The 24,798-nt window shown below is 42.7% G+C and overlaps 1 protein-coding gene across 1 annotated transcript in view; it reads right to left on the bottom strand.

The window, feature by feature from the left end:
* Positions 1-24,068: 24,068 nt before the first annotated feature.
* LOC149197300 (tubulin alpha-2 chain-like) overlaps positions 24,069-24,798 on the bottom strand; it is an 83,387-nt gene continuing 82,657 nt past the window's right edge. The window contains exon 6 of the mRNA XM_089405811.1: positions 24,069-24,719. Within this exon, the coding sequence (XP_089261937.1) occupies positions 24,401-24,719 (319 nt within the window). The 3' untranslated portion in view covers positions 24,069-24,400. The remainder of the gene's footprint in view (positions 24,720-24,798) is intronic.

Genomic DNA, 24,798 nt, shown 5'->3' with positions numbered 1-24,798 from the left:
ACTTAGAAAAACCAACATTGCCGATTGGTGGAGAAGGGAGAGACTATACAAGATCATTTTGGGAATGGGAATTATCCTTATTGATGTCTTGAAAAGATTAAGTAGATTAACCATATTATAAATTTTGTGGACTCGTTAGCTTGTTTAGTTTTGACAATATGAAGTTTGGAACTTCATATGTTTTTGAGGGTACATTTCTTTGGTGCGTTTAACCTATTTCATTTGGGTTGGTGACCCACTTGACACAAGGGAACTTTCATTATTACGTCTATAGGCTTGTCTATTTTGGAATAGGATTTCAATCATTATTGTGTGGATGGTAGAGATTTAACCTCCATGGAAAATTTTAGAATATTTTTAGTAATAGTCATCAAAGATTGAGATTTATCTCAAGAGTAGTTATGTCCTTTCAATTAAATTGATTAATTAAAAAAAAAGTAAAAAATCATATCACCAAGTGTCATATGAAATGGGTTACGGTTTTTTACACGTGGTATTGATAAGCCATGGGATTGTAATAAAGCCTATTTACAACTTTAGAATCTTCATGATAAAGTGGGAGTGAATCTCCATGTTTAAAAATCTTTTTTTTAATATATACATATTTAACTTACATATTAGTTTTTTATCATTAATAACAATAACAATAATAATAATAATTTAAAATAAAGTTATAATGTATCATGAAATAAGCTTTTGTATGTCTGTTATGGATTGATATTTAGCATTTACTAGCCACATAATTTATATGGCTACCCTAGTTTATTAATTAATCATAGTACTAGTCTTTATTGGACAATTTTTTAGTAGTCTTTATTAACTTCCCCAATTTTTAATGAAGCACTTTGTCTAGCCATTAATGTATGCAACATTTTTTGCTTGAACATTTATATTGGTTATTGAAATATTTTATGTTTTGTGCATCTACATCAAATCTTTTTCTTGCACATATCTTCATTGCATTACACCATCCTAAAATCTTTGGCATTTCCTTCCAATTTTGTATGTTAGCACCACACTCTCCATAAAACACTTGTATTAATCAACCATGTTTTTCCTTTTCAAGTATATGTCTTTGTTCTTTTCAGCATCATTACACAAAATTTATTTAAAGTTATGATGTTGTCATCTTTTGTTTCTTTCAAGTATATGCCTTTGTTCTTTTCTAACATCATTACACAAAATTTAAAGTTATGATGTTATCATCTTTTGTTTCTTTTATACTTGCACATTTTATAACCGGACAATAGTTGGGCATTAGTTGCTTGGTAGCACATGTTCTTGGTTTGCATGAAGCATTTTTGTTGATTTTTACACTTGTTCATAACTTTATCAGATTACTCTTGATGTCAACATAACCATCATCTATTACATTACAGGCTTTCACAACTTTATGGGAAATCAATATCTACTCTTAAACCATTTTGCACTTGTATAAAATTAGAAACATTTACTTTCATAGATTTGTAAGAAGCATTTTTGGTTTCATGGATGTTACAATTTTAATGAAACCACTTCAAGTTTGTTATCCTCAGTATAATTGAGATATTAGATTGCATATTTATTTTCACTAAATACTTATTTTTATTTAAAATCAAAAGTATCAATACTTTTTGCCAAATAAAAAATTGACTTAAGAACATCTTCACAAAACTTACATTAAAGTTACGTTTCTTCATCTTAAAGTGTGTTAAATGTGAAAAAAAATCATGTTTACGAGCAATAAACCCTAATCCCTCGTTCCTTTAGTAAAACTTTTCTCCTCCCAAATATATCACGTTTACGAGCAATAAACCCTAATCCCTCGTTCCTTTAGTAAAACTTTTCTCCTCCCAAAATGTTTTCAAGGAGCCATGCTAAGACATTAAGATATTAAAAGTCATGTGTATTGTATAGTTTTTTTTTTTTCTAAATAAAATTACTCTATTAACATTAAAGGGGTAAAATTACATCTAGACCGTAGTAAAAAACAACTGCCCTGTAGGAGCGGCAGAGAATATCAGAAACACTGCCCATGACAGAGAACTTAGCCGAGAACTAGTATTCAAATCCCACGCAGGGGAACAAGTATTGACCTTCTTACTGAGCTTGCAAAAATTCAAAGAAACATGCAAATTGAACCATATCTTGCAGATGTGAACCCACTTAGCAGCATGAACCAAAATTTGCCCGCTATTATGGGCCGCGTGACAAGTAACAGAGGCAACAGAGAAAGAACTACACATCTGGAGGCTCTTCCACAATTCTGCACCAACCGAACTCAGTCAGAGCCCTTGCACGAGCAGCATCAGTTTCAGAAGGACCAGGAGCCGTCGTTTCCATCACCACGTCCAAGGCATTGTGAATTGGGACCTCCGGAACCTGCAAAGAAAAAGGATTCTGTGCAGAGACAGAGGCAGGGCCCTCCTGATGAGAGCTGGACTCTCCTACCTCCTGGGCTTCTTCATGAAAGAACACCGAGATGTGAGCAGTAATTCTTGGACGATTCAGAGAACAATTGAAGGTGAAAATCGCAGAGCCGAAAGAGGGAGACGACGTGGAGTCTGGAGGGTAATGGCTGGGGAGATGGAAACGCCCTCTCCCACTGTGAGTGCGAGGGTAATGGCCGGCTGAGAGTTCACTGGAGAGGGAGGGAGAATTGGAGGACGGGCTGGAGGGCGCACGCCGAGGAGTACCCCTGCGGCTCCTCATTCTATGGCGAAGACGGGGCATAACGAAGACCGCAACAACACTATGAAAACAAGACTGTTCAACCACCGCCGCAGAGCTCGGGCTATTCAAATGAGCATCCGAACGAGGGTTGGAGGCCTCCAAAAGAAACCTGGGAGTTGACGGAGGCAGCTTCGCAGGATTGCCCGAGCATAACCAGACCAACAAAGCGACAGACCATAACAGACCATAACCAGACCAGCAAAGCACCAGAGGCTTCAAAGCAATCCCATGGCTGAGCCTATATTTATCGCCCTCCGTCCTGCCTCGAATTGCACCCGCCATAACTACTGCATTGAAGAGAGCCGAGGCCCAGCGCAGACCAGAGCGTGCGGAGGCGATGGGGAAATCGGAGGACAGGCTGGGCGGATCAAAGCCGCTTGAAGTGAAACAAATGCACCCAATGATCCCCAAATGCCACTGTTTATTCTGCGTCGGGCGATAATCCATGTGGTACAGGGCAGGCAGGTGTCGTCCCACCTCGCCCCACCCCTGTCCCATCACATTAACCAACTGGCTAGACACCCGCATCCGGGGATGTGTATTGTATAGTTACCTACTAATACAAATCATTATTTGAATACCTTATTCACCCATGTTCTCCCGATAAGATTCACGCCAAGTTTGCATGTCAATTTTTAAGTGTGCATGAGTGCATACTATCCTAATAATCATTACCCTATCTCAACAAGATTGGTTCAGTAGGCTTCCTACTTGAAGAATTTTGGAGGCCAGATGGTATGTGATGGTTAAGTTTTAAGTGGTATATGCATTTACGACAGGGGCATAGCCAGTACTATGGAATCCAAACAGTTGGTGAAAGCTTCAGGGAGATGTTTGTTGAATTCATAGAGTCGTTTTCATGCGCGCCATTTGCACCAGATGAGTAACTGGACACCAACATATGAAGCAATGAGATGCTGGGATGCCTGGTGGAACAATTTGTTTTTGTAAAATTCCCAGGTTGGGGATTTTGCCTCTTCCACCAACGGGTTTCAAACTCTATAAAAAGTGCTAGTTTGGGGAATTTGCTTCTAGTTTTTTCTCATACTGTATAAAAGTTCTAGGTTGGGGATTTTGCTTGTTCCACTAGCCGGGGTTTTTTCTCGTACTTATCCATTATAGATTTTCTCATCGGCATTTTGGGCACTAATGACGTCGAAGTAAACTTTCACATATATGAAGTGCAATGTCCCATCTGTGTTGCAATTACATTCAATATGTTTTGGGGCAAGGGCCATCAACTGGGTCATGAAAATGACAAAACTATGACCACCAAATGGCAATCCAAATAAAATTTCGCAGATTGGAAATGCAGTTTTCCATATTTGCTGCTATTATATTCTAGTATTTTTGGGGCACGGACCATCAATTTTGTCATGAAAATAACAAAACTGTGAGCATCGACTGTGGCGACGATGGGGCCAATGACTGTGAGAGTGTTGTGAAATCGGTGGCAGGGATTGTGATGGTCATGATAGAGCAGCTAGTGCAGGACAATTATAATGTTGTAGGTTCAAAAAGGATCTCTGAAACCTACTTGTTTTCAGGACTAAACTCCTTGCGAAGTACAAAAGAGTCGGATAGGGATTGCTAAAGCCTATGGCAAGCTGCTCTATACACTCCAGAGAAGACATCAATCAGCGCAAGTCTCTAAAGTTACAATGGACTTGTGCCCAAAAGGTCTGGGTGTCTAAAGGGTTAGTCATGTGTCCATGTCGAAGATGGCGTAAGAGTAACACCACAGAGCTTGTGTTTAGTGATGATTTTTCAATAGAAAAAATAAGTTAGCTAATTTTGAACAGTTTAGTGTCAAGAAGCGACGGTGAGAAGAGGAGGAAGATGTGAAGTGTGTGATTGATGAGATGGTACTACAGTCGTGTGCTTTATGTTGATTTATGGCGTTGGAAGCATTAAGTAAATATATTAACTCATAGGTGTGCACTAACTCATTGAGGTATTATTACATAATTTGGAGTATTTGGCTGCAATGGAGAAATAAGTTTTGGATCTTTTGTTTTTTAAAATAAACTTTTTACTACATGTATGGATGGATTCAATGACTTGAAAACCCCTTTGGACACTCGAATTGTGGGCAACTTGTGATTCTAGCAAAACGCTGTCAGATTCTAGACAAATTCGACTAGAAAATATGAGTGGAAAAGCTCCAAAATGTATAACAAGTAAACTCTGGCTTTGGTTTCATCAGATCACTGTTTCAAATTTTATTAGGCGGGCTTGAGAGTGGGAGCCATCTGCTAGGGATATTAACTATCCTAAGAACCTCCACCTTCTGCATATTAAAATTTCTACAGTTTCTTGTAAAGCATGTCTGTTAGTGTTAAACTTTGCACTCTGTGTATTAGAACTTTTTGCAGTTTCTTGTAAAGCAGGTCTGTTAGTGTTAAACTTTGCACTCTGCATATTAGAGCGTTTGCAGTTTCCTTGTAAGGCATGTCTACTAGTGTTATTATTTTCTAAAGCATTGGCATTTTTTAATGTGTCATTACTATATATATAGAAACACTTCAATACTGTTTTACACGTAGTTGATCTAATTAAATCAAATACATTATCTCTTTTTGTAGAAGGTTTATTTTTTCCTTTGCAGTTTGTGGTTCCAGGATAATGTTTTAAATTTTCCTAAGTTGCACGATATGGGAAACGGGTACGAGTTTCTGAAACAGGGACGGATATGAAACGTGACCCCCCCAAATTTTGATAACGGGGAAACATAATATATATATATATATATATATATATATATATATATATATATATATTAGGACATTGTAATCATAAAGCATACATGATACATTATAATTTATTACATTATGATTAAATTGTCCAATGTCAATGCATAAACTATAAGTCTCTAAATTTACATCACATTTACTCATGAATGATCACCTAATGAAAATAACAAATCCAAAATCAGTGACGAGAAATTTCTAATTTCTTGTCTCGTGCTTGATTGGGAGTCTCCTCCTGCATAGTCGAATGGCCTTAGTGCTCTTGATTAAATACAAGCTCCATGCCCTAGTGCCTTAGGTGCTCTTGATTATTGGGAGTATCCCCTACATAGAGGGCTTGCTTCTCTTGGTTAAATACAAGTTTTATACCATAGTACATGACAAAATCCAATGGAAACATTGCAATCCCCCTAATCCTGAAATCCTGAAAAAATGATAAGTCTGATGGATTTTGAGTGAAATCTAAAATTCTACTTTCTCCATGTGAAATCCAATGAGGCAAAACCACTCTCAAACATCTCGAGTCATTTCATGGAAATGTTAAAAATTTAAGTAAAATGATGAAAATGAAAACCATGCCAATCAATGCGACCTTCGGAAATTAGAATTTTGCCCACAAGAACGAGGTCAACGCATGGTCAAACTGTCCTGGTCAACGTTGGTCAATGTTGACTTGTTCTCTGAAATTTCCGTCCTCTAAAACAGTCCAGAACTTTGGCCTTCTGCCACACATGCGAAGAAGAGAGAGGTTGTCCTTGAGCTGTATGAACCAATCAAGAGAGGAGAGATATGATGTGATCTGTTGAGATGATGTCCAAATGAGAGAGAGGTCACTCCTATTTATACACTTCAATGAGGGTGAAGAGACACATCCATTGGACTTCATGGGCCTACATTTCACCGAGGCCGACTTTGACAATTTGTGCATGAGAGAGAATAAATTCAAAATTTCATTTCTGCTTGTCAGAATGAGATCATCTTTATATAAAAATTGTACCTCTCGAAAAGAGGAATTCAATGCATTAATCATCTTCATCATACGAGTTGTCCTAAGGTGGAATTTGGCCTTAATTTCCAATTTTAACACTCCCTCTCAACTAGGGAGAATCCCACCTACCAATCTGTCTGTTATCGTCATGTCAACCTGTCACCCTGTACCATCCCTGTCATCACTACCCTGCTCTGCTGAACCATGAAGTAATAATGAAGAAGTGATCGAGAATGAGTCATATGATCATACCACTCTCCACTGACAAAATTTAGTCCTTGATCCCAAATCAAGTTGTTGAACACCATGCATCCTAGTCATAGGGAGTACGGCAATACACGATGCGTCCATCGGTAGTGCTATGGTCCCTGACCATATTTTTCCAACTCATTGGCCAGATGAGAGGTACTACCCATGAGTCTCGAACTCTATGGGTAGGATGTGTGTCGAGGCATCAACAAGAGAAGGTGAACCACTCATCCTACTCATATGCCATAGGAGAAGGTGAACCACTCATCCTATGCATATGTCAATCATAGGGGAAGGTGAACCACTCACCCTACATGCATGTGTCCGAGTATGGGAAGGTGAACCACTCATCATACACACATGTCAACCATAATGGGGTATCACAGGGGAAGGTGAACCACTCACCCTGTATCCAGTGCACCACTAGGGGAAGGTGAACCACTCACCCTATGGTCGCTCATAGCTCCAAGAAGTACCCCAAGCCCCTAGAGCTCAGTGTCCAACTCATACGAGACCTCATAGGAGGGTCGTTCCACAACTCTAAGTCTCTTTTAGAAGGTCAAAAATTTGACCTTCCCCAAAGGCTTCGTGAGAATGTCTGTGACCTACTCATCCGTCCTGATGTGTTGGAGCCTTATTACTCCCCGTTGTACCATATCCCAGATTAAGTGGTACCTGATATCAATGTGCTTGGAGCGGTCATGGAACACAGGATTCTCTGATAGGTGAATCCCACTCTGGTTGTCGCAGAAGATGACGGTGGTATCCAGAGCGTGCTCAAATAACTCACTGAAGAGCTTCCTCAACCAAATTGCTTCACAACAAGCCATACTTGCAGTGATGTATTCAGCCTCGGCGGTGCTTAGTGCAACCGATTTCTGCTTCCTACTCATCCAAGATATAGAAGCAGACCCCAAAGAGAAGCATCGTCCAAATGTGCTCTTACATCCACCACACTGCTAGCCCAATCAACATCTGAATATCCATGTAGCCTCAAATTCCCGACAGTGTATCTCAGTCCATAGTGGATTGTGCCCCGGAGATATCTCATGAGATTCGTAGCAGCAATCCAATGAATGCGATGAGACTCTACCATAAACTGACTCAACGTGTTCACAGCGAAGCATATGTCAGGATGGGAGTTGACCAAAAACATCAGGGCTCCTACATGTTGGCAATACTCCGAAGGGTTCGCCAATCTGGGCCCAGCAACAATTCCACATAGCTTCTTAAAGTTGAGTTAATTCAGAGTAGTCATGGACTTGCAGTGCACCATCCCACATCTCTCAAGTAGCTTCACAATGTATTTTCCTTGAGAAAGGAAAATCTCACCTAGCTTTTGCCAAAGGTCTCGAACTCGAACTAGGAAGCCAACTCCTTCTTGCAATAATGAATGAGAGGGTCATCACCCGTCTGAAAGAGATCATCCACATAAAGGACCAGAATGAGAGGTTTGTCCTTTTCAACCTTGAAATATAAGTTTGGGTCAGCATCACTCCTTGTAAATCCCAGCTTCATAAGGTAGTTATCGATCCTCTCATACCAAGTCGTGGGGGCTTGCTTCAACCCATAGAGGGCTTTCTTCAACCTGCATACATGTGTCTTATGATCTTGAATCTCAAACCCCTCGAGTTGTTCCACATAGACTTCCTCTTTAAGCGAACCATGCAAGAAGGAAGTTTTGGCATCCATCTGGTGTAGGCTCCATCCTTGCGAGGCAGCAAGGGCTATGATCGAATGGATGGTGGTATATTGGGCAATCGGTGCAAATATATCATCATAGTCTACTCCTTCCTTTTGAGAGAAGCCTCGAGCTACAAATCTGGCCTTGAATTTTTCAGCACTCCCATCAGCGCCATGTTTGATCTTGTAGAGCCATTAAGTGACCACTGACTTGTCCTTGGGTCTAGGAACCACATCCCAGACATCATTCTTCATGATCAACTCATACTCCTCGTTCATCACATCCTTCCAAACTTGTTGTTTCACGGCATATTCGAATGTACAAGGCTCAGATTGTACAATGGTACTCATGGCAGCTAAGTACCCTTGGTACCTATTCGGCTTCTTGCTTTCACGAAATGTCCCCCTCGATGCAATATGTTTCTTAGCATCTTCAAGAGTATCTTTGATCCACAAAGACCTTTCCCTTGAAGTAGAGGGCTCACTAGGAGGTGGATCAATGGGATCCATCGGGCATTGGTTCATCAGACTGAGGTTCATCATGTTTTTCTGCATCAGCATCATCATTGTCCTTCGTAGGGATAGGAAGATCTCGAATCTTTCTAAGAGAAAAATCTTCATCGAAAGTGACATCATGACTTAATTCCACTTCCCTTTGACCAAGCACATAGATTCTATATGCCTTCGAAGTTTCCCGTTATTAGGCTTGTTGGTACAACAAAGCATGCATCCTCTTTTGAAACTAGCTACTTGCTCTTGCATCTTGGGCCAATACACATACTTTTGCAAGTTAGCCACGGTCTTCCCTACACCAAAGTGCCCTGCAACCTTGGAGGTGTGGTCCTCTCTAATCAGCTGCAAACGTTCACCTTTAGGAACACATAGCTTATCCAGCCTGTAGAGTAACCCATCCTGGAAATGTTAGTCAACGGTGTTGTCGCCATTGTGCACATGACTGACTCTGCAACTGCTGATACACCTCCTCGAAGTCCTCATCTTCTGAATATGCCTCTCTATATGCATCATGGGTGAATGGCTCCATGTGCATAAGAGTCCCCAAAGCTGTAATTTTTTATGTAGGTGGCCTTGAAAGCATATCGGCCAACTTGTTTGTGTTGCCCTTCTTATACTTGATCACCAAATGAAACTACTGTAAAAACCCCATCCACTTGTAATGCCTGGTTTGTTGTAGCTTACTCTAGGCCTGCAAGTATTGTAAGGCTGGTGATCTGTGTGGATAACTGTCTCATTTCCCATCATACAGTGCTTCCACTTCTTCACAAATTGCACCATGGCATGGAGCTCCTTATCGTTGTTGGAATTTCTATGTTTGACACGTTAGAAACCCTCCATGCACTTTACTGATTTATTCCTACCTACTTGTTATGTTAATTAACAAGTTATTTACCATGTAAACACTGAAATAAATACAAGTGCATGCTCAACACATTACAGATCATCAATTGAAGGAAACAGAAACAAGCACACAAATGACACCGTTATTTTTGGACTAATGTCCCCGGAAAAACCCAATGCGGGAAAACCGGTGCAACTATCTGCGGATTTTATTATTAAGCAGCTCTTTTCTGAGAACACTGGGTGCCAAACTAGCTAACCTGACAGAGATAAAAAAATCTAGCAACAATACCTCTCTTCGGAAACAGGTATTCGAAAAGCCTGCTCCACAAAATCCCTCTCCAGCACAATATGAAGCTTAGCATCAGCCCTACTGGCCTCTGCGTTAGCGTGAAAGCCTCTGTGTCAGCCTACTGAGGCTTTGCGCAACCTCTCCGGCTCTCTGCGTCACTCCTACAGCCTCTGCGTGGATGACGTAGGCCCCTTCTAGCTCCGCGCAGTCTCTGCAGCCTCTGCATGGATGACGCAGGCCCCTTCTGGCTCCGCGCAGTCTCTGCAGCCTCTACGTGGCTCCATCTGGCTCTGCGTCTGCCTCTCTCTACTTTTGCGCTGGTCTCTCGGCACTGTCTGTGCCTTTCTGCCTTGTACTCACTGCCCCTCGCTACAACTGATCACTGATTCTATCTCTCTTAGCAAACCCCACTCTATAGAATAGAATGATTGATCACTCTGGTGTGTTCTCCAAGTGACCCTCAAGCCTCCTCTTATACTTTTCTCATTGACATATCAACGACCGAGATTAAGTCCCTAATCGACGGCTAAGATTAGATCTGGCTTGATCCATGTTTTTTGGACCATTCTAACACAGTTTTATATTAATTCACATTAATATTTTAATTTCCCTAAGTTTAGACTTAGGGACTCCATAAAAAATATTAATTATTTTAATATCTCCCAAACTGTTTAGAATCTGTGCAAACCCTTTCTGGGTATTGGAGATCTCATGTGCCCTAACCTCAGAGCACATTCGATGCTACCCCAAATCAACACTCCCTCTTAGCGAGGACTGTGTTCTAGCAATACTCCTCACTGAGTATTACCTTAATCATCCGGCATCGATCCCTATGTTGATGCTAGGCCTATTTCCCAACATCCTCTGCACTGTTGCATCCTGCATTGTTGCCCATAGCTCTGTCACTACCATTGTTGCATATGTACGACAACTCCTTCTGCATCCGTGTTGCTGCCCATGGCCCTGCCACTGCCACTGCTGCGTCTGCACTGCATCTCCTCTCATCATGCTGCATCGTGTTGCCCATAGCACTACCACTGCTAACTGCTGCACTACAACTTAGTTACTGAGAAGTAAGTAACTGATCTCCCAACTCTGACCTCTTTGTCAGGCTAGAGTACTCTTGATGTTGAAGCTCCCTCTACCGCTAACAAGTGCTCCCTCTCTGAACTCTACGCTGCTGCAACAACTCCCTACATCTCGCACCGTTGCACACCTCTCTGTGCCATCCTGCACTGGTGCAACACTCTCGTGCCTCTCGCATTGTTGTAGCTTGCTAGCCTCACGTTGTCCTGGGAATTCTGCACTGTAGCTCTCTCTGTCGCTTCATCCGCATCCGTCTCTACCCACATCTGCCAGTCCTGCTACTCCTCTTCGGGGCGCCTGTAGCAAGGTATAATCCAAGAGGTTGGGTACCTCAAGGATCCTGCCCCTCATCGCCTGTAGTCTGTCTGACTACAGCTTGATGTCTCCCCACTTCCGCTCAAGTGGCGTGTGTGTACTCACGGCACAATCATCGTTTGTCTCCACTTCCTTCTCTACCCTTGCTGGCGCTGCCTTGGTCTTGGAGGCCTCTCCCTTATTCTTCTTCCTTGGACACTGGGTCGCAGAATGACCCAGCCCCCCACAGTGGAAGCATTTGATCTTGGAGAGGTCCTTCTTCCGTTTCTCTTGCTTTCCCTCAGATGCTAGGGCAACATCCTCCTCCTCCTGCTTGACTCCGATCGCCTTGTCGCTGCTTTCCGTCTTGCTTAGCCTTCTGATCTCTTCTTGGCGAAGAGCCGCCCACATTTCCTCCCAATGTGGAAGGGTCGCTCTGCCCAGTATACTCTGGACAAATACCTCCCAGTCTTTTGAGACTGTGTTCAGGGTTGTTCTCACCATCAATTCCTGATCCAGCGTGGCCCCTATGGAAGTCAGTTGATCCCGTATCTCATTCAGTCGACCAAGGAAGGTGTCCATCGGTTCTCCCTTCTTCATCTGGTATGACCGCAACTGATTTTCTAGTAACATCCTTCTTTGCACAAAAGTATGTTGGTACAATTTCTTTAGGGCCTCCCACATCTCATTTGTCGTTTCCTTCTCGGCAATGTGTGGTACTACATGGTCCTTGACCCCGTCAAGGATGATGCTCTTGGCCCTCGCCATTGCCTCCTCGTACTTGTCATTATCAGCTGGGTCAACTGGGATTGCTATCGTCCTCAAGGCGAAGTGCTTGACACAATTTCTGTCAAGTACGGATAAGATTTTGGCCTTCCAAACTGCGAAGTTTGAGGCTCCGTCCAGTCTGTCCTGGTCTCTTACTCCATGTAGTGCCATGTTTCTCTTCTACTTCCCTCTTAGAAGTTCTCGATGTGACTCCCTCTGAGCCTTGATTTCCCTCCTGGAAACCCTTCTGCCGATGTCGAGATGCCCCCTACTCTGATCGTCTGTGCAACTGCACCACTGATCCGGATTTCTCGGCTAGAAACCCTCGGTAGCAACTCCCTCCTCCTTGGCCTTGCCCTGTTAGGTACTGTTCTGACTACAGTACCCCACCAGCTCCACTCTGCAACTTACCCACAACCTCCTAAACCCCAACAACCTGAAGGTGAGAGCTCCTAGGCTCTGCGCAGTCCCGGCACCAGCAAACTAGCTCTCTCAACCAACTGCGTCAGCCCTCCTGGCCTCTGTGTGGCTCTGCGTGAGCCTGTCCTTGCCTCCTTCAGCCTCTGTGCAACCTCTTCTTGGCTCAAACTTGATGACGCAGGCACTGCATCACCCCTTCCTTGCTGCTTTGCTGCTAGGAACAACTTTTGTCACTCGGGACAACTGTTTTCTGTTGTTGCTGCTCTGCTCTGCTGATGTCCTTAGTTCTCCTATGATCTGCAACCACACTCTGATACCATGTTGGAATTTCTAAGTCTGACACGTTAGAAACCCTCCATGCACTTTACTAATTTATTCCTACCTACTTGTTCTGTTAATTAACAAGTTATTTACCATGTAAATATTGAAAATAAATACAACTGCATGCTCAACACATTACAGATCATCCACTGAAGGAAACAGAAACAAGCACACAAATGACACCGTTATTTTTGGACTAATGTCCCCGAAAAAAACCCAATGTAGGAAAACCGGTGCAGCTATCTAAGGGTTTTATTATTAAGTAGCTCTTTTCTGTGTACACTGGGTACCAAACTAGCTAACCCGACAGAGATAAAAAATTCTGGCAACAATACCTCTCTTCGGAAACAGGTATTCGGAAAGCCTGCTCCACGAAATCCCTCTGTAGCACAATCTGAAGCTCAGCGTCAGCCCTACTGGCCTCTGTGTCAGCCTACTGACGCTCTGCATCAGCCTACTGAGGCTCTGCGTAGCCTCTCTGGCTCTCTGCGTCACTCTTGCAGCGTCTGTGTGGATGACGCAGGCCCCTTCTGGCTCCGCGCAGTCTCTGCAGCCTCTACGTGGCTCCCTTTGGCTTTGCGTCTGCCTCTCTCTGCTTTTGCACTGGTCTCTCGGCACTGTCTCTACCTCTCTGCCTCGTACTCACTGCCCCTCGCTGCAACTGATCACCGATTCTATCTCTCTTAGCAAACCCCGCTCTAGAGAATAGAATGAATGATCACTCTGGTGTGTTCTCCAAATGACCCTCAAGCCTCCTCTTATACTTTTCTCGTTGACATATCAACGGTCAAGATTAAGTCTCTAATTGACAGCTAAGAATAGATCTGGCTTGATCCATGTCTTTTGGGACATTCTAACACAGTTTTATATTAATGCACATCAATATTTTAATTTCCCTAAATTTAGACTTAGGGACTCCATTAAAAATATTAATTATTTTCATATCTCTCAAACTGTTTAGAATCTACCCAAACCCTTTTTGGGTATTGGAGATCTCATGTGGCCTAACCTCTCCACCAAATTTCGTGGCTAGAGCACATCCGATGCTACCCCAAATCAACAATCGTAAGTAGGGTAGTTAAGAACTACCCCATGAAATACTTCATAATGGTAGCAAATGGACCTTCGTCCTTGCATCAAGACAAATCCCATAGCATACCCACTCGCATTTGTCTCCACTTCAAAGGGTCACTGCAAGTTTGGTAATGCCAGAACTGGTGCTTGGATGATCTTCTTCTTTAGCTCCTCGAAAGCCTTTTGCTGACCTTTTCCCCACTGGAAACTCTTGCCACTTGTTATGGCATGGAGTGGTGTTGCTACCGCTGAAAATGAGGCTATGAACTTCCTCAAGTACTGTGTTTCCCCAATGAAACTCCTGACCTCAGAAACATTAGTAGGCACCAACCATTTCATGATGGCCTCCATCTTGGAAGGATCTATCTTCAGTTCTCCTCCACTGATCACATACCCCAGATACACCAAAGACTACTGCGCAAACTCGCACTTCTTGAGATTTGCTAGCAGCTGGTGCTTCTTCAATGTTTCCAGCACCTGCGTCAAATGTGACATATGCTCCTCCCAGGTAGCACTATATACTAGTATATCATCCAGATAGACAATAACAAATGAATCTATAAAAGGGTGCAATATATCATTCATTAATCTCATAAACGTAGTTGGTGCATTACATAGGCCAAATGACATAACTAACCACTCATACAAACCTTGCCTGGTTTTGAAGGCGGTCTTCCATGTATCTTCTTCTTTGACTCGAACCTGGTGATATCCAGACTTCAAGTCTAGCTTGGTGAAATACTTTGCTTGCTGCAACTGATCTAGCAGATCGCCTATCCTAGGCAGGTGGTATCTATTCTTGAGCATGAATTTATTCAACGCCCTGTAATCTATACACATCTGCCAAGTCTCATCCTTCTTTAGCACAATGATGATGGGTGACCCACATGGTGATGTATTCGGTCAAATGACACCCTATTCCAGTAGTTGCTGCAACTATTTCTTCACCTCACTTGCTTCTATAACAGATTGCCAATACATCCCAATATTTGGCAATGGGGACTCTGGCAATAATTGGATCTCGTGCTCCACGTCTCTCTTAGGTGGTAGCCCTTTAGGCTCTCGGAACACATCATTGTATGTCTGTAACAACTCCTCCAATTGTTGTTTATGTTTCTTAGTACACCCCTCTAGGGATGCCTTGCCTCTTATTGACTCCTCTTCAGACTAACTTTCTCTTAAAAACAATAAAACATACCTCTTGCTGGAACTAAACAATTTCTTGGCTTGGTTGGCACTTACGAGTGAAATTTTTTACTTGCCTTTGTGCACGTTGATGATGAACGATTTTCCATCCTTGATGAACTGGTACTAGTTAGCTCTCCTCATGAATATTGCATCAAGGTGTCACGCATGTACATGTATGGACTCCCAAACACGACTCCACATACATCAAGGGGAACCACATCCAGATCTACTTCATCAATAAAATCAGCACTGATAGCAAATCTAATTTTGCATTATTTTGTTACCTTCAGCTTTGCATCCTTATTTACCCATCCCAGTGGATATGGGTTTGGATGATCACGAACTTCCAGCCCCAACTTCTTGACCAGCTCTACTGCAATGAGATTCGCCTGCGATCCTGAGTCAAACAGAGCATCAATCTTTGTCTTCTTGACCTATATCTTTATATGGAAGAGTTTGGTCATTTCTTTCTCTTCATGTTGCTGAAGGCTACTTAGATTCACCTCTTTTTGCACTGATGTATAGACGATCTTCTCATCCACGTCCGAGTTGCTTTCAACTTGGTTTCTCAAATTAGTGGCCATGAGATTCTTCTTATTATTATCTTTCTTCTTGTTCTTCGGGTTTAGCTCTGGTTGCAACTTCCAACACTTCTCTGTATGGCATCAATGTTGCAGTGGTTGCTAGGATCTTTGCACTGGTGTGCTGTGGCGATCGTCTTTTTATCTTTTCCCCCTTTTTGCTTCTTCTTCCCCTCCTTAGAAGCTTCTTGTTTCTCTTTCTGCTTCGATCCACTTGATTACGCTCTTTTCAGGCCTATGTTCTGCAGGTATTGTGTCTGTACACAAGCCTCATCCACCGATTTGGGCTTGAACAACATCACTTGCTCAAGCAGAAGGCGATGCAGACCCCCCAAATACTTGAGAAGTACATCTGGGTTCTTTGGAGAGATACCCAGCATTATAGCCATCTTTATGAATTTTGTGGTGTACTCCTACACGCTTTGCCCGGCTTTTGCCTAAAGTAATGCCACCGGATCCACTAGTCCTTCACTTACCCAATGTGATAAAACTGTGACTTAATGAGGGTTTTGAAATCCACCCACTTAGTTACTGGAGGTTCTCCCTCCAACCTTAGGGTTTCTATGTGGCTCTCCCACTGAGTCAGTGCATGGCCCTCTAATTTCAGCCGCGCAAATGAGATCTTTTGCCCTTCTTGGATCTTATGGACATTGGAATAAACTTCTAGTTGCTAGAACTAGTGGTTCAGCTTCAAAGCGTCTATCTCGTTGAGGTACGACTTGATATCGGCTTTTGCTTCCATTTTGAACAGGGATTGATTCATGGCACTCGAATTGCGTTGATCTTTTTCGAGTTATTTCTTCGGCTAGTTCTTTGTGTCTTCCCAATCCCCCGATCCCCCTTTTGATTTGTCCTCTACATTTGAACCCCCATCTTCTCCAAGTATCCCCAGCTTATTGCTTCGGGCCGCCATGAGGAGGTTTACATTACAGTTTATATCCGCAACTTGTTGTTCGAGCCGCGAAAACCTCACCTCTGCATGATCACGAGGTTCATTTACATATTCGTCGACCATAATTAGGGTTTTACGATTTTCGACCCCATTGACCTAGATCTCCTACAAATATCCATAAATACCGAAAGAAAGATGTTTGATACCAAATGATCTGTAAACTGTTGTGGTGGATATTCCATTGGACAATTCGTCACAACAGATCTGATAATATTATATTAAAATCTGAGATTTTACACTAATACAGTTTTATTAAACTTTAAGATTTGTAGCTTTTACTGTAATTAGTGCATGCATGCGAATATAAATTATGCAGAAAAGTAGAGAACAACAAAATAAGCACACACACAAGACACAAGATATGCTCTCTGGGAAACCATTTCAAGAGAAAACCCAACTGGAAGGTGAGGTCACTTCGCTTTCTTTCTTTGTCTGGAAATATGGCTGCAGGTACAAAGAAATAATGCTTGTGGCTCGTGGACTGCTACAGTGCACAGTGTTGATTTGTGTAGCTTGGGAGGTACTCCAAGCCCTGGTATTCAAGGGTTGGAGATCAAAGCGCCACAAATGGGCTTGTGGGCTTCAGGTCCAAACTTGGGGGTTTTGCACCCATTGTGATTTGAACCAAAACCATGATGGAGGTACGACATGTGATGGATGAGGATGATAGTACTCGGCGATACGATTCCAACGCATCGAGAATCATCAGAATCCGATTTGTCGTTAGAGAGAAATGAATATTTGAAGTTGACTAAGTAATTATTGGTTATCAAGTCATGTAGGCTTGGTGTAAACATAATCCAATAGAAGGGTCTCTTCATCAATTCGTCGAGCCCTCTTGTTTGCTATAAATAGAGGGTGAATTGGATTCATTTAAGGCATCCAAGAGTGCATCATTTCATAGAATTCTCTCTAAAATAGGCCGAGCTCAAGGAGGAGGATGAAGGTGAGATAAAAGTCTGGTTTTTGGGCATACATACACCTGTGATGAGGCCAAGAAGCTACAGGAAGTAGGCCGCAGGCCTAGAGGCAATTTCGGGCATGATTTGTGGTGTTGTTTATCTCTGTTTTGGGTCCAAGTTGAGCTAGAAGGGAGGCTGCATATCTTGAGGAGAATCTGATACCTGTGCGTGGGTTTTTTGAGGATTGTCTTCCCTATGGTATGATGTCGCAGTCCTATTCTGTGTTTGCTTATTTGACCACAGTCCTATAGAAGAGTTTTGTGAGGATTTTTGTCCTTAACAAGCTGAAACAATGTGCCATCTATAGCAATGAAGGGAGGAGGATCTTGTGGAGAGGAAGCCGCAGTCTTCTAGGTGCCTGTTGGAGTGTTTTAGGGTTGTGACAAAATTTTGTGGGTGCCCTAACCAGTGAGGAACTACAACAGCACACACAATCAGAGGTATGTTGATGAGATAGTGTTGAATTTGATGCTAGAGGATCAGTCCTAGGTTGGACAGATGTGCTTGTCATCTTTGTGAGTTGTTAAGGTGACAAGGTGCCCTAGACATGTTGTCATAAAGGACCTTGTACAACAGAAGGTGGGCACACTTGGCAATCCATGTGTTGGATCATTGGTTGGATCAGATGATGGGCAACGTGAAGAAACCTTAGGAGTTGTTTGGAGGTGCCCACGTGGACTGTTGGGAAGCCTACCAAGTAGCCAAGGTGACAGCAGGCACATCAGATCGGAAGGCAAGAGGACAACAACAAGGTGTGTTGCAGATGGACCTGTGTATGATGGATTGATGGTGTCCTAGGCAAGGACACATTGATGTGCCCAGATTTGTGCAATAGCTCCTCTATTGCAAAAGCAAAGGGCGGATTGGAGAAGCCTATGGGCAGCGATGTGTAAGGGTCTCCCAAGTATGCGGATGCCCTAACTAGGTGTAGATGCTATAGCGTGGACTTGGTCTCGCGTTGACTATTTGAGGGCAGCGTGAGAGAAGACCAAGTGTGGACGAGAATGGGCACTTATGGACTGCTGGAGGACAGCGTGATAGTGTCCAAGTTGGACCCCGACGAGAGAGGCAGTTGTTGAGCTCAAGGGTTGACGAACCAGAGGAGCAGTTGTGGAGCTCGAGACTTGTGTGTGGAGAAGGACTTCTACAGCAGATGATGGGCAGTCCTTCTAGCCCGTGTTCATTGTGGGAGATGGACATCTTGCAGTGATAGGTGGCAACCCTCCGTGCCTTATGTTGGTCTTCATCGGAGTAGTGCAGGAAGACCATAGTGGGCTGAAGTCCATAAGTAGTTGAGGAGCAGCAGTGGGCAGATTGAGAGTTGTTCACAAGTGGAGCTGTGAACAACTCGATAGGAATCTTGATGTGTTGTGGCCTTGATGGATGAAGGCACAACTAGGGAGCAAATTGGATAGTCGAGATTCAGTGACCAGATGGACTTGGAGCATTGATAGAGGCAGGAGTTGCAGATTGGGAGCCGCAAGACTGGGCATGTATAGGGTACGACCAAGGTAGCTATGAGGAGCTCTACATTGTTAAATTTAGGTATGTTCTATGCTTAGCGCAATTTACTTCAATTTTTCATATTAGCCCAATGACAATATTCAGATTAGCAATCACATCAGCATGATAGTAAAGTGCAGATAGAACATAAACATAAACATCAGAAGACAAGCCAACACAAGAGGACACAAGATGTGGCACCAACCAGGGACAAACCCCAATGTGGGGAAACCCTTGATCAATTCTTCTTATATTCTTCAATAGTTCAGCAGAGAGAGAGTACAAATACATTTGAAGTCAACACTTTGACTTGCTCAAATAAAAGATCTTCACCATGAAGATGACACAATGGAGTTATACTCCTAGCACCAAGGACTGCAGCTCGAAATGCTAATAGAGCAGCCCTCAATCTTCAACTGATTTGCAACATGTCAAGCTTCTAGAATAAGGTTCTCAAAGGCGAGACCCTTACACCACCATGCTGCTCCTAGCTGGTCAAATCAACCTCAAGCAGTCCTTCTAATATCCTCATGTTGCTGGCTATGGCCTGCGCCTAGCTTAGCAAGACCGAGCCTGAATAAGGTCCAAAGTATTGTCTCCTAACAGTCCCAAAATCTACCCAGATTAGTCTTGCAATTGATCTCCAAGGAAAGGTTGTCCCCTTTACTATTCAGAATAGCCTTCAAGTCCTTAACAGTGACTGAACAATGGCTATGCCTTCTTCTTATTACAGTGGCATCCAGGTGGCATACAGCAGCCCTTAGAACAAGCTTATGATAGTCTATTAGAGTGACTATTAACCCTCCAGCAAATGCTCAATCAAACCTCCTAGCCTCAGCCTACCAACTAACAGTTATGCCCTCTAATTGGACCCCTGAAGCAGCCCTTAAATGTCCACGCTGATCAGACTTCTACTTGCTGCGGCTTAGGTTCTTTTGGCTACTGATATAGGCCTCCTTTGAATGTGGCCAGATCTCTCCATCACCAACGGCTAGGGTAGGGCTAGAATCATCCCATTAGGACTGCGACTAGCTGTGAGTTTATCTCTTCCTCTTGACTGCGACTAGGGCTCTTTTAGAGCTTCATTAGACAGCGTATAGAGGCTTCCTAAGGCAGCGTATTGAAGCCTCTCCTTGCTGCGAAGAATAGCCTCATTTAGGACAGTGTATGACTGTGATTTTATCCCTTTAGGGCAGCGTATAAGATTCTCCCATGACTGCATCTAGGGCACTCTAGAACAACGGCATAAGGTCTCTTGTAGAACTATGGATATGAGCCTCTTTCATTGACTGCGTTTAGGGCTTATGATTGTGCCTTGATCTTGATTAGAGCAATAGTTAGGGCATCTCCCTTTAGGACTGCGTTTAGACTTCTTCTAAACTGTAAGTAGGGCTTCCTTATGACAGTGTTTAGGGCAGCATGTAAATCCTCCTTTAACTACATCCTAGAATGGCAGATCCCCTTTGACTGTCTTGATGTTCCTCCCTTGACTGCAGCCAGACTGCTGCTAGGGCTTCCTCCTTTTAGATTTGTGGCTAGGATTAGATCTCTTCTTAGGACAGCGTATTCTCTTAGAGACTTCTCCTTCCACCAAAACCCAAACAAGTGGAGAGGAAGAGATCACAAGAGATGTGTCTAAAATGACTTGCAAGCCACCTCTATTTATAGTGTAACGTTGAGGATAAGATGGGGTAAATTGGTTGCTAATAAATTCATATCTCCATGAATACATGTCGGAATCGGATGATCTTTAGATCAATCCTACACCTCTCGACAAGAGGAATCCAAGAAAAATATCCACTGCCATAAATAAGAAGACACACATGGAGTTTGGCCAAGATTTAGTGACAAAATGGACTTGGAGCATTGATAGAGGCAAGAGTTGCAGATCGGGAGCAGCAGGACCGGGCAGGTATAGGGTACGACCAAGGCAGCTGTGAGGAGCTCTACATCAGTGAAACGGTCAGAGTATCTTGTTGAGGCAGATTGGTTGTCGATGGATTTGCGGCTAGGATTAGATCTCTCCTTAGGACAATGTATTCTCTTAGAGACTTCTCCTTCCACCAAAAACCCAAACAAGTGGAGAGGAAGAAATCACAAGAGAGGTGTCTAAAATGACTTGCAAGCCACCTCTATTTATAATGTAACGTTGAGGATAAGATGGGGTAAACTGGTTGCTAATAAATTCATATCTCCATGAATACATGTCGGAATCAGATGATCTTTAGATCAATCCTACACCTCTCGACAAGAGGAATCCAAGAAAAATATCAACTGCCATAAATAAGAAGAACCACATGGAATTTGGCCAAGATTTAGTGACAAAATGCACTTGGAGCATTGATAGAGGCAAGAGTTGCAGATCGGGAGCCGCAAGACCGAGCAGGTATAGGGTACGACCAAGGCAGCAGTGAGGAGCACTACATCAGCTAGACGGTCAGAGTATCTTGTTGAGGCAGATTGGTTGTCGATGGACTAACAGTGAGCCCCAGTTTTGTATCTTGTACCAAGGACCATTATCCCTGGTAGGAGAGCCCTAGACTGTTGTATTATATGTTGTTAATATAACAAAGTTTGGTTGAAAAATTAAAAAGTTGTCTATGTTCTGTGCATGTGTGATTTGTTGCTTTATATTTCCACTGTGAAAAGTAGTTTATGGTTGAGATTCTTGGTTTGGTAGCGCCAGTGATCTTAAGACTCTAACCTAGACCCAAACACACAGATCCTCTCTGTGTGCTCTACCTCCTATCTCTCCTAGTTATCTTTGCTCAGCTATGGAACAAAACGCTTAGTGGCCCAGTTATAACACAACGCAATAGCCTACTAGTGGTTAAGTTTAACTACATCAACTCTTAACTAGAGTTACAATATAAACTCTTCTAGAGTCTTTTACATCACAAACACGTGGCTAGCCCCTTTTCCATAAATAATGGGGAATGACGCGGCATCCTCCTGAACTATAGGTGTGAAAACAGGAAGGTCAACTTTCGAGTGGCATAACTTTTGCATACAAACTCCGATTGACACACTTCTTGCGTCATTAGAAAGGTCTTTGTGTGTAGAATAGCATGAAAAGGTGTGCATTAAAACAACAAAATTTTACCCCCAAAAAACGCCATTTGATGCCTCAAAATGCTCTCGGAAGGTTTCAGACCTCGTTTCGCCACACTGGGTCATGACGATAAAAAAGGTCCCGTGAGTTGATTCCTCCACTTTTTCCACTCCAAATACATCGATATGGATGACAAACAATATAATGATCCAAATCAGATCAACTTCCATAAAGAGTATGGGCAATCAGGTGTAGATAACAGTCCACCAGTACATCCATGTTTGACAACCAGAGAGGGTGGACAACAGATTGTCCCCACTTGTGGAAAAGCCCAGGGAGAAGACATTCAGGAGAATCAAGTGAGGAGCCAGTAGTAATAAACCAGCATGATGAGCATGATCATGTGGGGCAACATGACAAATATAGTATGCAGGATGAGCCATTTCTGGAGAGTCAGTCAAAGGTTCAAGTTGGAGCTATGATAGTTGAGCATCTGGTGCAGACAAATACAAAGACATTCAGCAGGGCACCAGAATCACCAGTAGAGAACTTTCAGGGAAAGATCACATATTTCAAGACACATCTTATGATGTTGAAGCAGAGAGTTTGGACAGCTCGAGACACCATCTTACAGGAGAACAGAAAAATTGAGGAGCTCATAGGGGTATGTGTCGAGTCAGCGGCCAAGTTGTCTAGTGTAGAGGAACATCTCAAGTCCCTCACAAGGTAGCAAGAGGAATACAGTTGGGAGTTCCAGAGCAACCCTCTACAGGAGTACATAGATAAAGCTTGCAGCACTACCAACCTGCCTTTATACAATGGGGAGAGCAGGGCAGAGTTCTCCAAATGGATCATGTTGGGTGACCAAGTGGAGCAGCATGAGATGAGCAACAGGCAACATCAACATAATAGAATTATCCCATGTGCAGGAAATCATGCATTAGATCCTTCCCACGGGATGGATTGGTGAGAGGTGATGAGTTGGAACTCTATTGATGGGTTGATTCCTAGGAGGATACCCATAGCCAAGGGCATATTGCAGCTTGGGCCCTTAGGCACGGGCAGTGATGGAGGGGGCTGAGATGGTATCATAACCCACAAGTCCCAGGACTTAGGTGGCATTGGGATCCAGGTGAATCTATTGAGAGCAGGATTGGCCGGAGGATTGTTTGGGATCCAGGGATCGGAGGATCCATTCAGGATCATTTAGCATGGAGGCATGAGATAGCATACTCGTTTGTATGGGATCCTGGTATCAATGTACAAATGATGCTATTGTGGATAGAATTGGATTGCTTGAGGGAAATCAATCTTTGGGCCAGAGGATTTGTAATATTCCCTTTTCTTGATGTGGTCAAAATGGACGGAATCTACCCATGGTATTTGCCCATGGGATCTGCCCATAGTATTTGCCTTCGTTTTTTGAGGGAAAATAATAAAATAATATTTCTAGAGAGTCCATCTATCCATTTGTGTTTTATTGAGAACTTGGCGAGGCCAGTTCTAGTTTGATCCCAGGGACGAAAACCCCATGGGTGTAATTGTCTGGTGGATCCATTCAGGGTCCACGATTGTGCTTCAGTGTTTAGTTTAGTCTTGTTGAGCAGCCGTGCATGCCATCTGGCAAGGGGATTTCATGATTGATCATTCTGGCATGTATTACTTTCAGATAATAATATAAATAAGGGTTGCACCTTTCTTTTAAGATCCCGTGTGTTCTGTGTTTCGCTTCTTAGCTTTTCAATTAGAACACTGAAATGTTCCAGATCTATTAATTATTTAGCTCTTTGGGATCTTACAATCCAACTCACAGAATTGCTCAATCAGAAGATGCAGATTAATACTAAAATTTCAAATAAATTGGGAGAAAGTACACTCGCTGACACTGTTGTAAAACAAAGATCTAACATATGATCCTCTTTACTTGGTATTGCTTATAAAACAAAATTTCCCCTAAAATTAACTAGATACATAAGATGATCCCTGATGTTACAGATATAACAAATCTAGACAATTTTATAAACTTGCGAACTCTTCTCAAGTGCAGAGAACTGAAAATTGGAAATAAGTGAGAAGGGAATGAATCTAATAAGGAATGCAAAACAAACATAATAAAAATGTATAGAAATAAAATTGGAGGAAAAAAAGAACGGGAGATTGGAAAGGTCTTCAATAAACTTCATCTTCATCCACCTCTTCATCTTCTAGATCTTCTGCAGCCACTTCTTTGTAGTCCTTTTCAAGAGCAGCCAAGTCTTCCCGGGCCTCAGAGAATTCACCTTCTTCCATACCTTCACCAACATACCAGTGTACAAATGCACGTTTTGCAAACATTAGATCGAATTTGTGGTCAAGACGGGAGAATACTTCTGCAACTGCTGTGTTGTTGCTGATCATGCACACTGCTCTTGGGACTTTAGATAAGTCTCCTCCGGGCACAACTGTGGGAGGTTGATAGTTTATTCCACATTTGAAACCTGTCGGACACCTGTTAAAACCACGTTATATCAATTAGTAAACCTGACAACAGTGACAGAATAAACTATTTCATATTTTGTAGACTTTAA

The sequence above is a fragment of the Pinus tabuliformis genome, chromosome 2_2 (assembly GCF_031772625.1).
Source record: "Pinus tabuliformis cultivar Carrire ecotype Pingquan chromosome 2_2, CPIR1, whole genome shotgun sequence".
Classification (NCBI taxonomy): Eukaryota; Viridiplantae; Streptophyta; class Pinopsida; order Pinales; family Pinaceae; genus Pinus; species Pinus tabuliformis.
This window is presented reverse-complemented; position numbering and strand designations above follow the sequence as displayed.